At 39.7% G+C, this 14,147-nt stretch overlaps 1 protein-coding gene across 3 annotated transcripts in view; it reads right to left on the bottom strand.

Moving 5' to 3' along the window:
- Positions 1-873: 873 nt before the first annotated feature.
- rnf144aa (ring finger protein 144aa) overlaps positions 874-14,147 on the bottom strand; it is a 31,011-nt gene continuing 17,737 nt past the window's right edge. For all 3 annotated transcript variants that reach the window (XM_031758340.2, XM_039603398.1, XM_031758339.2), the window contains 6 exons: positions 13,697-13,801; positions 12,839-12,899; positions 10,443-10,659; positions 8,948-9,095; positions 8,509-8,598; positions 874-6,562 (listed from right to left, as the gene is read on the bottom strand). In XM_031758340.2, coding sequence (XP_031614200.1) covers positions 6,431-6,562; positions 8,509-8,598; positions 8,948-9,095; positions 10,443-10,659; positions 12,839-12,899; positions 13,697-13,801 — 753 coding nt within the window. In that variant the 3' untranslated portion in view covers positions 874-6,430. The remainder of the gene's footprint in view (positions 6,563-8,508; positions 8,599-8,947; positions 9,096-10,442; positions 10,660-12,838; positions 12,900-13,696; positions 13,802-14,147) is intronic.

Raw genomic sequence — 14,147 nt, 5'->3', positions numbered from 1 at the left:
CAGGTGATACACTCATCTCTGTCTCTCCGTCCATCCCCGCACCTCCTGGCACTCTCTCCCTGCATCATACTTCATTTGCTCCAGATAACACATCAGCTTCAGCGCCCATCCACAAACCTTGTCACCATGGTGCCCACAGATGGCAACTTCCTGTGGTCCTGCCTAGTGATTGGTGGAGTGACTTCCAAACAGAGAACAGCTGGTGAGGGATGATATATCGCCGAGCGTTTGCACTTTCATTTTCAGGGTTGTCTTGTTAATGCTCCCGATCCAGCATCTGGCAGGAAATAGAAACAAAGGAAGAGAGAAGGAGAGAACAACCTGTTCTTTGGCAGACCTTAACAAAAGGCCGATACATCTTTGATGAACACAAAGAGATGCAGTGGAACAGAAAGAGCCGCAGTGAATAAGAAGGAAAGATGCTCGGTGCACTTTAAATAAGGACTAATCGAAATATTATTATTGTCTATATGATTCAAAAAGTCATTTTTATATAAAAGTTATTAAATGAACCAGACAGGATGGTTAGAATAAAAAAAAAAAAAAAAAAAAAAAAAAAAAAAAAAAAAAAAGCCTTGTGAAAGGTAACAAAATTAGCTTTTTGTTGGATCTGTTACTCTTCTCTTTTTACTTCAGGTATCTATGTTAACAGAAAATTATACACTTGGAACACTAGAGGGAGCTATCTGACAATTTCATGAGCCAAAAGGCGTCTTTGAGACATGTTAAGAGATTCATTTCCCCTGCATGCCACACTTAAATGAACTGAAATTAATCACAACTGTAAAAGACGTCTCTAGGTTACATTTTTCACCTAGTTGTACGCGGCTCCAGTTTGAGAACCACTGGCATCGGCGAAAGAAGAGGACAGAATCACGAAAACAACAACCTTTAATACCTGGTGTCACAGTGTTAGTGGAACTGTAGATATATTAAGATGCCAATTCTAAAGTTGTACAGAATGGATTTAATGCAATTTTACAATGGTCATAGCTTTGTTATCATTTAACCTTTAATTACTCAGTGAACTAGAGACATTGTTTTCTCATAGTCCTGTGTATGGAAAGCAGTTTCTTTGAAAATAACCCCCCCTACGGCAGTGACCGATAATTGTAAATCATTGTAATTAATATACGACCAATAAAGGGGCGAAAAATCCCTCTATATAAACGGGTAATACAAATACACAAACTGATGTAACAAGTGTACAAAACATAAAATATATCAAAAAAAGAAAAAAGTAACAGACACATGAAGGCCATCTACTAAATATAGGAAGGCTGACCAACATATTTTATGGCTGAACATCAAAGTGCATTTTCTAAACGAAAGAAGAAAAACAAAAACAGGATGACGACTTTATCAGTGCCACCATATGAAAGCTCTTTAGAGGCTACAATATTATATTTACCATGTAGAAGTCAAAGAAAACTCATGCAGCTTCATCTCTTGACACAACAAGTTATAAAATATAGACTGCTGCTCGTAACCAAACTTGATCTGATAGTTACAAAGTCGATTTTGAGCCTTTGTAAAATACCCTCTTTCCATTCAGGCCCCAAGTAATGAGAAGCAAGCCCTTACTCAGGTCATCCTATTCTCCAGCACCTGTGCTGATGAATCATCCGCGTGAAGTGGTTGTACTCTGTAGGCCTTTATGTCGAGCCCTGAAAAAACAAGTAATTATGCTGCCCTTATGTTTGTTGCATAATACAGTATCTACCTGTTTATTAATGCCAGCAGACATTGGTGAAGAAGAATGTTGAGTTTGAAAAAGAAAAGAAAAAAAGTGTCCATGATTTGTTACTTTGTGCCTTTCAAGAATTCGATGATGGACTTTTAGTTTTTGGATTTAAATAAATGTTTACTAGTGGTATCAGCCCCCTCCCGCTGTTCCTCAAACTGTTAAAACCCCTAAAAAACAAATAAAAAAACAAACAGTTATGATCATCTCCATTGACTTTTCCATAGAGTTCGTTTTAGCTGCTAAACTCCTCCAGTAAAACACAGCAGGCACCATATCACGCACGTCACAGATCATATCAAGAAGAAGTAAAACGATAAAATCCATATTATACAGTGCAGCGCTTACATAAAGAAGCAATCATTTCAACCCTGTAAAAACTGTTAATACATTACAAAGACGTGATCAAAATGCACACACAGCTCGGCTTCCTTTTGCCTTCTGGGAAATCTGCTTGGCACGATTGTCATTAAACCAATGAGAGTTTCAGGAATTTAAATGATTTGCAGCGAAGAAATGTTGCTTTGAAAGGTAGAAAATTTAACCGGATTTGGTGTCAAATGATCATGCTCCTACAGAAGGCAAGGCCAATGAAAGCAACCCAAGCTACAGGTAACGCATTCAAACCTAAAGGCTACTAATAATAACATAATTTTGTTCTAAAATTTAATATAAGAGTTAAAAACAGGAGGGAGGTGCAGGTGATCAGCTACTGTTTAGCTTATACAGTATTAGCTACTCTTGTTAACCCCCTTTATTGGCAACTGTAGCCACACTTTTAATGAAATGCTACATGAACACTGATGAATTGCACCAGAAGGGAAGCGAGAAACCGAATGGCTTATTAAAACACTGGAATGGCTATGACGGGTTGGCACAGTGGTTAGCACTGTCGCCTCAAAGCTCGAACCTGATGTTCAACTCTGGTCTTTTCTGTGTGGCGTTCACATGTTCTTCCTGTGTGGTTTTTCTCCAGGTGCTCTGGCTTCCTGCCACACTCTGAAGACATGCAGGTGCTATGCACGGTAGCAAAACTTAAGTACAAAGTTCTCCCATAAATTGTTTCTCATCGTCTCTATTTTAAACTGAAAGGTTTCTACTTTTTTCCTCAACTGACTCACAGTTTTGGTAAAAAACAAAACAAAACAAAAAGCACAATCTCCTTCAATTCCAGGCTTTACGTAATGGGACATAATAAAAAAAAAAAAAAAAAAATCAACTGGTCGTTAGCAGGTCAACTTAAAATACTTCCTCAGGTGATTAATATTTATTTAACAAAAACTGAGCCAAAGTGCAAAAACAGTGAGAGAAAAACTAAGTGCAGCCTTACTGCTTCCATAGGAAATAAGAGGGGACAATAGCAGCCAGGTGCTGCTAATCAAATGCACTTGTTTAACTGATCATGTGCTAGTGTGAGCAGCTCTATTAAAGCAGGCGCAGTTTGCTGGTCTGCAGCACTCAGGTGGCTTTTAATGAGGGAAGACCTCGGCAATGATCTTAAAGAGCGACCGCTGCTGCCCATCAATCGTGGAAGGCCTTCTCCAAACTATTTTACAGTGAAAGATTTTTCACATCCATCCAATCATTCTCTTCTACTTATATCCTTACTGGGGTTGTGGGGGGCTGGAGAATATCCCAGCTATCATAGGGTGAGAGGCGGGGTACACACTGGACAGGTCGTCAGTCTGTCGTAGGGCTAACACAGAGAGACAGAAAACCACTACTCACATTAACACCTATGGGCAATTTAGACTCACCAGTTAACCTAACTCCTCTAACTGCAGGTCTTTGGACTGTGGGAGGAAGCTGGAGCACCCGGAGAGAACCCACGCAGACATGGGGAGAATATGCAAACTCCCCAGAGAAAGGGAGATGGTTAAGGCTAGATGGTGGAGTTGAACTCAGCACCTTCTTGCTGTTAGGGAACAGTGCTAACTGCAAAAATCCAATAACTACATCTCAAGACTCTCCAGGCCTCAGTTAGGATATTAAATGTTAAAGATGACAGTACAATTAGAAAAGAGAAAAAGAAACAACTATGGCTTGTTTGGAAGTGTTACCAGGACAACGTCTCTTCTCTCTATAAAGAACATAGCAGGACGCCTTAGGTTTGCAAAGCTGAATCTGAGCAACTTACAAGGAACAACATCCTTTGGATAGATGAGACCAAAGTGGAGATGCCACTTATGCTGTGTTTGGTTTTCATCAAATCAACACAGACCCCTCAGACCAACTATCAAGCACGGTGATAGAGGGGTGATGATTGGGGCTTGATTTCGAGCCATAGGACAACTTGCAATCTTTGAGTTGACCATGAACTCATCTGTAAGCCAAAGTATTCTAGAGTTAAATGTGGGAACACCTGCCCATAGCTGAACAGGACAATTATCCAAAACACACCAGCAACTCTACAACAGAATGGCTGAAAAGAGGGGGGGGGGGGTGGAAGGGCAAATCAAGGCGTTGCAATGACACAGTCAAAATCCAGACATCAACCCAACTGAAATACCATGATGAGACATTAAGAGAGCTGTGCATAGATAATTGCACAAAAACCTAAATGAATTAAAGCAACACTGAAAAATGAGCAGGCCAATATTCCTCCACTGGACCCAGAGGACCAAATATTTTCTTTTATTATGTCCTGGTCTGAAAAACCTCACTGACAGTTGGTATAACATGATTATAACCAGGTAAGATTGTTTTTGTAAAAAGGTAATTTAATTTTTCTGAAAACTGCAAAGAAGTTGTCAAATGCAAATTTCTTCTCTGGAAACTTTAAACTAGCCTAAGGACAAAAAAAAAAAAAGCAATGCACTGTATATAATGAACATAAAATGGATATTTTCCAAATGATTCCCTGATTAAATTAAAGCGACGATATGCTGACATTCTGCAGCTCTCATTACACAATACTTCCTTACAATTAATCATGGCCAATCAATAACTTATCATTACGGTAATGCACAAACTTGCATAGATAAAGTGATATAGTATAGAGCAGCTTGATATTCATGTGCCCAAAGATTTAACATGCTTTTTAAATTTACTCTATAGGCTTTTCTGACATTCCTGCAAGGAATAGCTGCTTTTTGTTGGAGGTCTAACTACCAACAAAACAAAACAGACACTTGGACCACTAACATATGCAAGTTTGCAGTTTGAGCCAGCGGGTATTTGTTAAGACTCAAAAAGTGGGAGATCTGAGTTGATCTTGAGATCATTCACAACCATAGTTGGATTGATCGCTCTCCTGCTTAAAGAGGCTCAGAAAATACAGGGCCTAGATCACAAAGAACACCATTTGAGAACAATTATTTATATTATATGTAGAGAGAGATATCCTCGTTTTTTTGTTTTTCTTTTTTTTAAACAGTATGGCTATTAACAGAGTGGCATATGAATGACATCATAGAATCGTCTGGATATAAAGGGCTTCACTGACTTTAGTCCTTAAAACATGCTTTCCCTGGGATCATTTGGATCTGACTTGTTCTTTTAGTGCATGGGGGGCTTGCCTGATTTTCACTACTTTTAATTTAAGGCCATTCATTTCTATTTGGCTAGACTGCCGCCTAGGGACTGAGAAATACAGGAGTGACATCGCTTTTAGTGAATTAAATTAAAACGGCTCCACAGTACGTGGATACGAGGTCCTTTGATAGAGTTTAATTTAATGCTAAAGGGGAATGCCACTCAATTTGTGACATTTGTGAATTTAATGTAGAATGCAAAGACAGTAAAAGGTAAGGTGATAGTTAACCAAAACAAGACGCGATTATCATTTTACCACAGGAAAAACTGTTTTTTTTTTTTTCCTTTTAATGCATTTGAGAGGCAGTCCCCTTTAATATGTTTGCCTAACAGTTGGAAAAACACTGTAAAGTACAACACATAGACACTACTTTGAGCACAGTTCTATTAAAAGCGCAGGATTATAAAACATTGACATCATCAAGAGGACGTGCTATACACTGAGCTGAGAGTGACGCTAGCCTCCCATCTCTACCTCAGTCGCAGACATGACAAAGAAATCATGTTCCGTGTGCAAATCGAGTGAACACCAAACATCCGTGGTGTAACTCTATTATGCTACTGACTGAATCTGTAGAGCTACATCGAGTGTGGTGGTGAGGGAAAAGCTTTTGTTGCGCATAACAAACTGACGAAACAGAGCGATGAAGTAAGAGTTCTTTCTAAGGTGGCTCCTGCATGACATGGTCCATACAAGAATAATAATAAAGAAAAAAAATCATTTCTTAATGTTGTTTTTTTTCCCCTCCTTCATTTGCATTTACCCACCAAAGTGCAACAACAAATTAACCCACACCTCAGAAGAGGAGGGGGGGGCAGCTGAAGTGGTGCAGTCATCCTCCACGTCCCCAGTCTGGCAACTTCTCATACATTTGGACACAGTAGTCCCTCAACGAGTCTCATGTCCACTGATCTTTGACCCCTGCACCTCTCTCCCTCGAGATAAACATGTAGGGTCGCTTTTCTGCCATGCCTCCCTCATGCAGAGCAATGGATCCCAAAGCGGCTTGGGCTGGTGCAGGTTCAGCCCAAAAAAGAAAAAGCTCTCAAAGCTGGTGGGATGGAAAAAAAAATGTAAAAGGGGTGAAAAAGGACAAAAATAGACGGGCACATCCTTGAAGTGGCTCCCTGTGCCAACTCGGATGGTGTTTTTTAGGTTGGCAATGGGTCATCATCGCCTTTGCTGCACTTGCACTTGCAGCAGAGGACGATGGGAGTGGCCAGGAGGAGGAAGGGAGAGGCAACCAGCAGGAGAAGGCCAAAGCCAGCAAAGATTCCCACAACCTGCAGGGAGACAGCAGCGAAACATTAAAATAAAAAAAACAAACAAGAACAACAAAAAACTCAATTATTTAAATAAATGCAGCATTCTTTTAAACATACAAGCAGCCATGCATTTAATCTATTAATGCTGCATTTCAAGTAGCGTTAACAGCTTTCAAAGTCATTTCAGAAAATTTTATTGCTGATTTTCTCTACAGTATGTGTCATATAAGTTACCGATATTTTTTTGAGTAATTGTGCATATACTGTTTCCCCAAGTGTCCCAAACTATGAGCACGATTTCTGCAGTAACACATGTTCACCAGTAGATGTCACCAAGTGCTTTAAAATGACCTTTTTTTTCTCTTTTTTTCCCCAAGGTGTTAAGAATGGTCGGGTTTATTACAGTTTTACACATTAGGCATCACAATTTATATTTTCATAATTGGGCAAGTCCTTTACCTCTTTTTTTTTTTTTTTTTTTTTTTTTTTTACTCAGAGGGAAAAAAAATAAAAGGATATCAAACAGTGGAGATGCCATTTTTTATCATTAAAAAAAGTTCTATACTGCAGTATATAAAGACATGAAAACCTTTAATAAAATTTTCTTACTCCCACAAAAAAATACAAATTGAAGGACATCATGATTTTGTCACATAGTGAGACTGTACATAGCAAAGTCACACATTTAGTTACATAATCATGTACTTCTCCAATCAAGTGGCACAAAGGATGGTTGTTTTCCAGCAGAACCATTTTGTGTGGAAGTTATGCAAGAGTTCTACTAAGGAGATGGTTTTTAGGAGTTACCAACACAGTTATAGATTTAAGAACTGTAGAGTTACATGTTGGTAAAATCCAGCTTTGTTTTGTGTTGGTAGTCAGGTAACTTAAGTAATCCACCACATGGGGGAGCCAAACTCCAGGAAATTTACACACAGCATGATGGAATACATAATCGGCTGTCACATGCAACAGTGACTTATAATAGCACAATGGGTTTTTTCTTCCTCCAGTTTATTTGGGAAGATATATTTTGCAGGATCGCTTGCATGCAGGGTTCTTTTTAATTAAACAACAAAAAAAAAAAACCCTGCATTAACTGAATGTTGGCATTAACTGTTATTTTTTCAGCGAGAAGAGGCAGTGATGTAGTGAAAAACAAAGAAAAAAGTACCAAGTACAGGGTGTTCTTATTAACAGATCATGGTGGCACTTTGAAGCATAGGATGTGACATTAATTCAGAACGATGGTACGTGGCCACAACAGAAGATGCTCTTTGCTCTGATACACCTTGGCTTTATAAAGGAAGCAAGAGGGAGGCTTTCATATATGTGAAAGAGCAAACGGGTGTGAAATGACGAGAGCGAGACAGAGAAAAAAGACACATAGAACACTGAAGCTATAGCTGGCCTCCACCAGCTGAACTGTAATCATATGACTCAGCCTGCCCTACTAGGCAACAGATGCCAATGTGTATGCTAATACTGAGAAAATAGCAAATATGCTGGACAAAGGGATGCGCTAAGCTATGAATAGATTTTTTGGCTAATAAGTGATACTGAGAGGGCATTTGGGAGCTCAGTCTATGAATTAAGCACTTCAATATGTCGTATCATGAGGAAATCTAATGCTTTATATGCAATGTGTAGTTTTATTGGATTACCTCCAGGTAAAGAGAAACCATGGTTATGTAAACTTTTTTTTTTTAAGCCTTAAACAGCAGGACACTGACCACTAGACACTTGTCGCTGCATGTGGATCGAGTTGTTCTTTTGCTTTTGTGCTGTCACCATAATACGAGCCCATCACTGTATGTGAATGTGTGCACCGAAGGAGAGACAGAAGCAGAGCCAGGGAGCACGTGTGAGGCCACATGCTGCAGCGTGGCTAAGAGAGGGGGAGGAAGAGGGGGAGGGGTGGGTTGCCGAGTGCGACTTGCGGATGGGGAGGTGGGTGTTCTCACCTGTGTTCTGTGCCAGATAACGGACGCCCTGGAGTGCCCCAGTTTGTTTCGACAGGGCCCTTTGTCATAGTGGATCAGGAGAAAGTCATCCTAGCACATGACACACATACAGATAAAGACTTGACCATCAGCTATCTGAATGATACGGGTGGGTGTTCAGAGAAATTGCTTTTTAAGTGACCTGCGTAGCACGGTCGCCTGTGTGCTCACACAATTAAGATTATATAAGGGCACCACAGCTCATTAATCATCAAAGTTATATGAGTTCAGCTGAGGCTGTCGCTATGAACAGTCAAAATAATGAAAATTGCAAATACTCTTAATGTAAAGCTACGATTTCCTGATAATGAGAGATATTGTTGTCCCATGGAGTCAAATAATATCCAAGATTAGCAGTGTGAAAATACGCTACAGGATGAGGAATAAAGATGCCACTCACATCCAAGGACTCCAGACAGTACCAGCAGAAGGCATGCTTGCAGTTCTTGCACATCATCTGTGCACAGCCCTCGTCCCTCTCAATGTAAACTTTACATTTAGGACAGCGCTTGATTGGTGCATCATCCTCTTCGTTCTTATAAAAAGAGCTGAGGAGAAGAGACGCAAGTAAAGTGTGTTCAATTCAATATTCATACTACGTGGCATAACATGATTTTATGTAGTTCTAAATCAGATTCATCTAAATAAACACATATGTAGGTATCACCAGTCACTAAAATGGCCTTGAACTCAAGCCCAGACTAACATTCTTCTGTCCTCTCGGTGTCAGGTTATCTGTATCCATTTCTCCCATTATTTCTAAACAGCTGACTCCGAAAAATCTGTGCATGAACAGCTCTCTGTCATTTTGCGAATTACCCGAAGACAGCAAACAGGCCCATTGATTTTTCAGGCCGGTCTCCATGAATCTGTCATACTGTTCGTTTGAGTGAAACACAATACAGTCTCAACACCTCCACCACTTTAGCTACAAACTAGAAAACACTGAACTGTATTTAGAACATGACTTGTTTTTGTCTCTCCCAAGTTTAGCAAATTCTACTTTGTTAAAAAAGATTCTTCTGCATCACGAAAGAAAAACACTTGTACTGGAGAGAAAAAAACCAAAAAACTTGTAGAAACTATAATGTTGTGACAGGCAGAGAGATTAATGTTTAACGTAAGCGTAGCCAAAACGAACAAAAAAAACAAAACAAAAAGAAAATGATGCTTTCAGAGATATCCTTATGGTGAACAAGTGTAATTCAAACACCAAGGCTCTTTACAACTATGAACCCTCTTCTCCAGTGTGGCCTCTGAGCTCCTGCGCAGGCAGCAGAAGGTTCTGCAGAGCTAATGGCATTTCCAGGGTAAGAGGATAAGACAAAGAAATGGGTCAGCTGTGTGCATCTCTGAGCAAGTCTGTTCTACCTTAGGAGACAGATGCTCTAGCCTTAAAATGAATGATTAATCTATTTCAGCTGGCCTTACTGCAGTTTAGTTCAAGCAGATTGTTTTATCACTACCTACTAAATATGTGCTTGAATGTTGGCTGATGCTCAAGCAAAAAGTGGCAGCAAAAAGACACACTGACTGAATCCTGTCAGGTTTTCCTCACCTTCACTCAGATGGGCTAAGACAGCATTGACAAAACTAGTATTTCTAGCAGGCCTTATACCTGCTGCACTATCACATGCCAACATGTATTATTACTTTACTGAAGTGCTCATGTTTAAATGATTGCCTGTCAAAATTTGAGCAAAAAGTAAAAATTTAATTATAATTAATGACTTAATAATCATGGATTTAATTAAGGACACTGCTTAAGGACAGCATTAAGGACAGGTTTCAGAATTCATTTCATGTCTCGTAGCCTGTAAGTATTTTTTGGATTACGGTCCATGAAATGTTAGATGTGTGAAAGTTAGTGAGTTGCTACAAGTAGAAAGCAGCACCTGTTTTCTCCTGGTAGGAAGGACGTAATGGGCAGGTTATTCTCCTGGCAGGCCTGCCCGGGGTGCCAGTTGGCCTTGCATGCCGAGCAGAACTCGAGGGCACATACAGCACATTGGACCAGCTGGGGTAGGGCTGGAGAATCCGCTTCCTTTAGCTGGCACACCGCCTGGCAGGTCGACGAAGGGCACCATGTTCGGCACGGGTCCAGCAATACCTCTGACGGCACAAAAAAAGGTCCAGGTCATGAACACCGACTCTCTTATTGGCTCATTTGAGCCAAAATATTTAATGAGTTTCAGATGCAGATTTCTAAAGATTTAGCACAGTAGACTAGAACCTTCTCTGGCAGTTTGGTGATTTTTTAATGCTCCAGAATTTCCTGTTACGTGTGAAATAATGATACATGTATTCAAGAATAATGTTTCTCTCTGCAAACTTCTTATAATTTGATATCATGCTCTCTGCACTTTATCTTTATGCAACAAAAAAACCAAACAAAAAACATCAGTACTGGAAGAGAAACAAAACCATTTTCACTCATTTTCATTTTCAATTCTTATACAAATAGCAGATGAGTCATGTTAGACATATGAATTTCCCTCTGGGATCAATAAAGTTCATATTCTTACATACTGAAAGGTTTCTTTTGTTTTAAAAAAAATATGTTATTTCTCGTGTTACTGCATCTATTATTTGGTAACTTGTTTCCATGGCTTCCAAAAATTCTTTTGAATATATTCGAAAGTGGTAAAACATAGATTCTGCCAATTCTAAGTACATAGCATGATGCACTTGCCCTTGTATCCCGTCCTTACATCCCCTTGCCTCTCTGCCAAGAACTATGAGCACACATTCCACTTGCACTTTTGGCTCAGCCTGAGAAATATGGAACGGTTACAGAAACTGTTCTGCCTGACTAGACTGGGACATTGATGAGACGGCTCACTGCTTTTATCCAGAATCAACAGCTCTTTCTGAGGATTTTTATTAATTTACAGGGTCCCTTCTGTGTTAATGAATGTGTGTTTGTCTTTATGGATATGCATTTATTCCTGCAAGCGTGATCTGCATGTTCTGTGTATAGTTTGTGCCTCTGTGTAGGCGGAGAACCTGCAGAGTGAGTACCATCAAAGAGTGATAGCACAGCGTGGTCACTGCTGTCTCTTGTAGCGATGGAACTAAAATATTGCTGATTAGCATGTCTACACTGACAGTGTGAAGCAAAGCGACACAGACCTGCCATCATGTTTTCAGCTCTGAGATCCAAGCTATTTATTAGAAAATGAACTGCTGACACTAAAAATGTACAAGTACACGGGGGAAAGAGACAATAGGAATTTGACAAAAATACAAGGGATCAAGTGGTGACAATCCCTAAGGCTAAAGAGGCCAATTAACTGTAGTTCCTGCAGTTGAGGCTGGCTGCAAAAGTGGGTAAATCCCTTTATGCACATTACCTGTTAGTTTCATCCAGCCATGCAGTTTGTATCAATGCCCCCTGCTAACCAAGCTAGCTAGCCTTAGCTAATAGCTTAGTACACTACTATGCTACCCTTCATTTCTTTATACTTCGCTTCTAAGCAGCCAGACTTTCATGTCATCTTTAAAGAGGTCTTTAACAATAGCTCCCCAGGTTTGAGCACTGAATGTCTACAGCTGTGAAACACGATCGAGGTTCTTCATTTGATTTGGAGCTGCATTTAAGCCAGTGGTGTTGGGGATCTTGTTTACTGTAGTTCCATGTATTTTTGCACATTTCAATAAACTAATGTATCCATTTCCCATTATGGAGTAAAATATTGAGATATAAGTGTTGGCTCAAGACTTTTGCACAGTACTGTAAATAAACACAAGCAGCAGCTAATGCATGGTATCACTGTGGCTATACACGTTTTGCCGTCTAGCACTTGACTATAGAGCCAAACCAATGTAATTATAATATTTCAAAACAAAGTACAGGAATATTACTTAACTGAATGACTATTTGTAGTGAAACCATTCAATTTAATTGAATCCAGAATGAAATCCAATTGTTTTTCATTTTGTACATCAAAAAATGTATGCATAGAAAACTTGAAAACACCTGTCAGTGTTGAAGAGTGAAATTTATGGGGCTAAGAAGGATTTGAAAATCTATTCTAGCAGTTTTCCACAGACACCCCCTGGTGTAACTCAATAGCGAAAATGTCCACAGGGGTAAAATGATTAAGTCTAGATAGAGCAAGCAACAGTTGAGCTCCACGTGCAAAATGAGACTGTCATCTTTTTGTGTGTAGTATCTTTGCAGGACAGACGGGTCCATGTGACTGCGTTCGACAGTCATCGCCCATACAGCGCCTACTGGTGAACTCTGAAGTGATCACTGACGTACTGAAGCTGCCTTGTACTGACTCACCCCTTTCAAACTGAAGTTTCTTGTATCTCTGCATCATCTCCGTGGCCACCATGCACTCAATCTGCAGGAAGTGAGGAGAAGAGAAGTGGGAGTGAAATGAGCAGGTCAGTGTGGACATTTGTAGACAGAAGCTGCAAGAAGCAATTATAAATTCTCCACGCGAGTTTCATTTCCAGAACAATGTCATAATCAAAATTCCACAACACCTGAACTTGCCATTTGTTTGGGCCTTAAATCTCATCCCTACAGTAAAATAGAAATTGATTGCCAAGTGCAGCCAAGATGCGTACGCGGGCCCACACATGGTTACTCATTTAATGGGCAATGAAAAACATTCAGGCTTTGAGAATTACAAGAATGGAAAGGGATGATGCATGCTGTGCCTGACCGGCTAAAGTGGCTTTGGTTCTATTAAGGGCCAGGGATGCTAATTAGAAACTGAATGCTGCTGTGTGCTAAACTATGCTGCGTCCTATGGTTCTTTTAGACCAAGTGAAAGACTGTGTGAGCACATCACCTAAACTGCCTGAAGAAGGAGCAGTTTGACCTCAATGTGACATCTGCTATGGAAAAAGGCATGCAGGATTGCTCATTATAATTGAATACACACATGAAAGTGAAGTGAAATGCACGTCTCAGTCAAGGATGGTGCTTTAAATTGACAATGATGTTTTAGAAATATAGGTTTAACCGATATACTCAATGGTTGGACAAAGTGCATTTACTCTGCTACCTTTGCACATACAGTGCTGCGCCTGTGTAGAAATTAAAAAAATGACTACTGCTAAATGGAAAGCGAGTGACTGAGTGGTCCGATGTCCAATGCAGAACTAAGATGTTCTTATAATGGAAACACACCTCATTTTCTTGCAAGTGTCCTCTTTTAGGACAGGCAGAGTCCGGACAGCTAATTGCAGTTTCAAGGCCATCTTTAATCAGGAGTTCCACATACTGCTTCAGGCACTGAAGAAAAAAAAAAAACAGACAAGTATAACATAAATCCATTCAAATCTCAAGTTAATCAGCAAGATGAAACAAAAATGAAAGCACAACCAACGGCAACAGATAAGGCAAACAAACAGTGGCAGCTTCTTTTGACTCAACATTTTGGTTTTTTAATGATTAATCAAATAGATAGTTCTGTAAAAACAAAACAAAACCAAATTCTATTCACCTAAAACCTGCAACACGCCCAGCCTTCACTCCCTGGTCAAGATATATGCAGACTATGCAAAAGCCAAAACAGAGCTAAAGATGAATAATTATCAGACTGAAATATGATAGCCACAACAATTTTTCTACTGGTACA

The sequence above is a fragment of the Oreochromis aureus genome, linkage group 19 (genome assembly GCF_013358895.1).
Source record: "Oreochromis aureus strain Israel breed Guangdong linkage group 19, ZZ_aureus, whole genome shotgun sequence".
Lineage (NCBI taxonomy): Eukaryota > Metazoa > Chordata > Actinopteri > Cichliformes > Cichlidae > Oreochromis > Oreochromis aureus.
The sequence above is the reverse complement of the archived record's forward strand: the minus strand, read 5'-3'. Positions and strand labels throughout refer to the sequence as shown.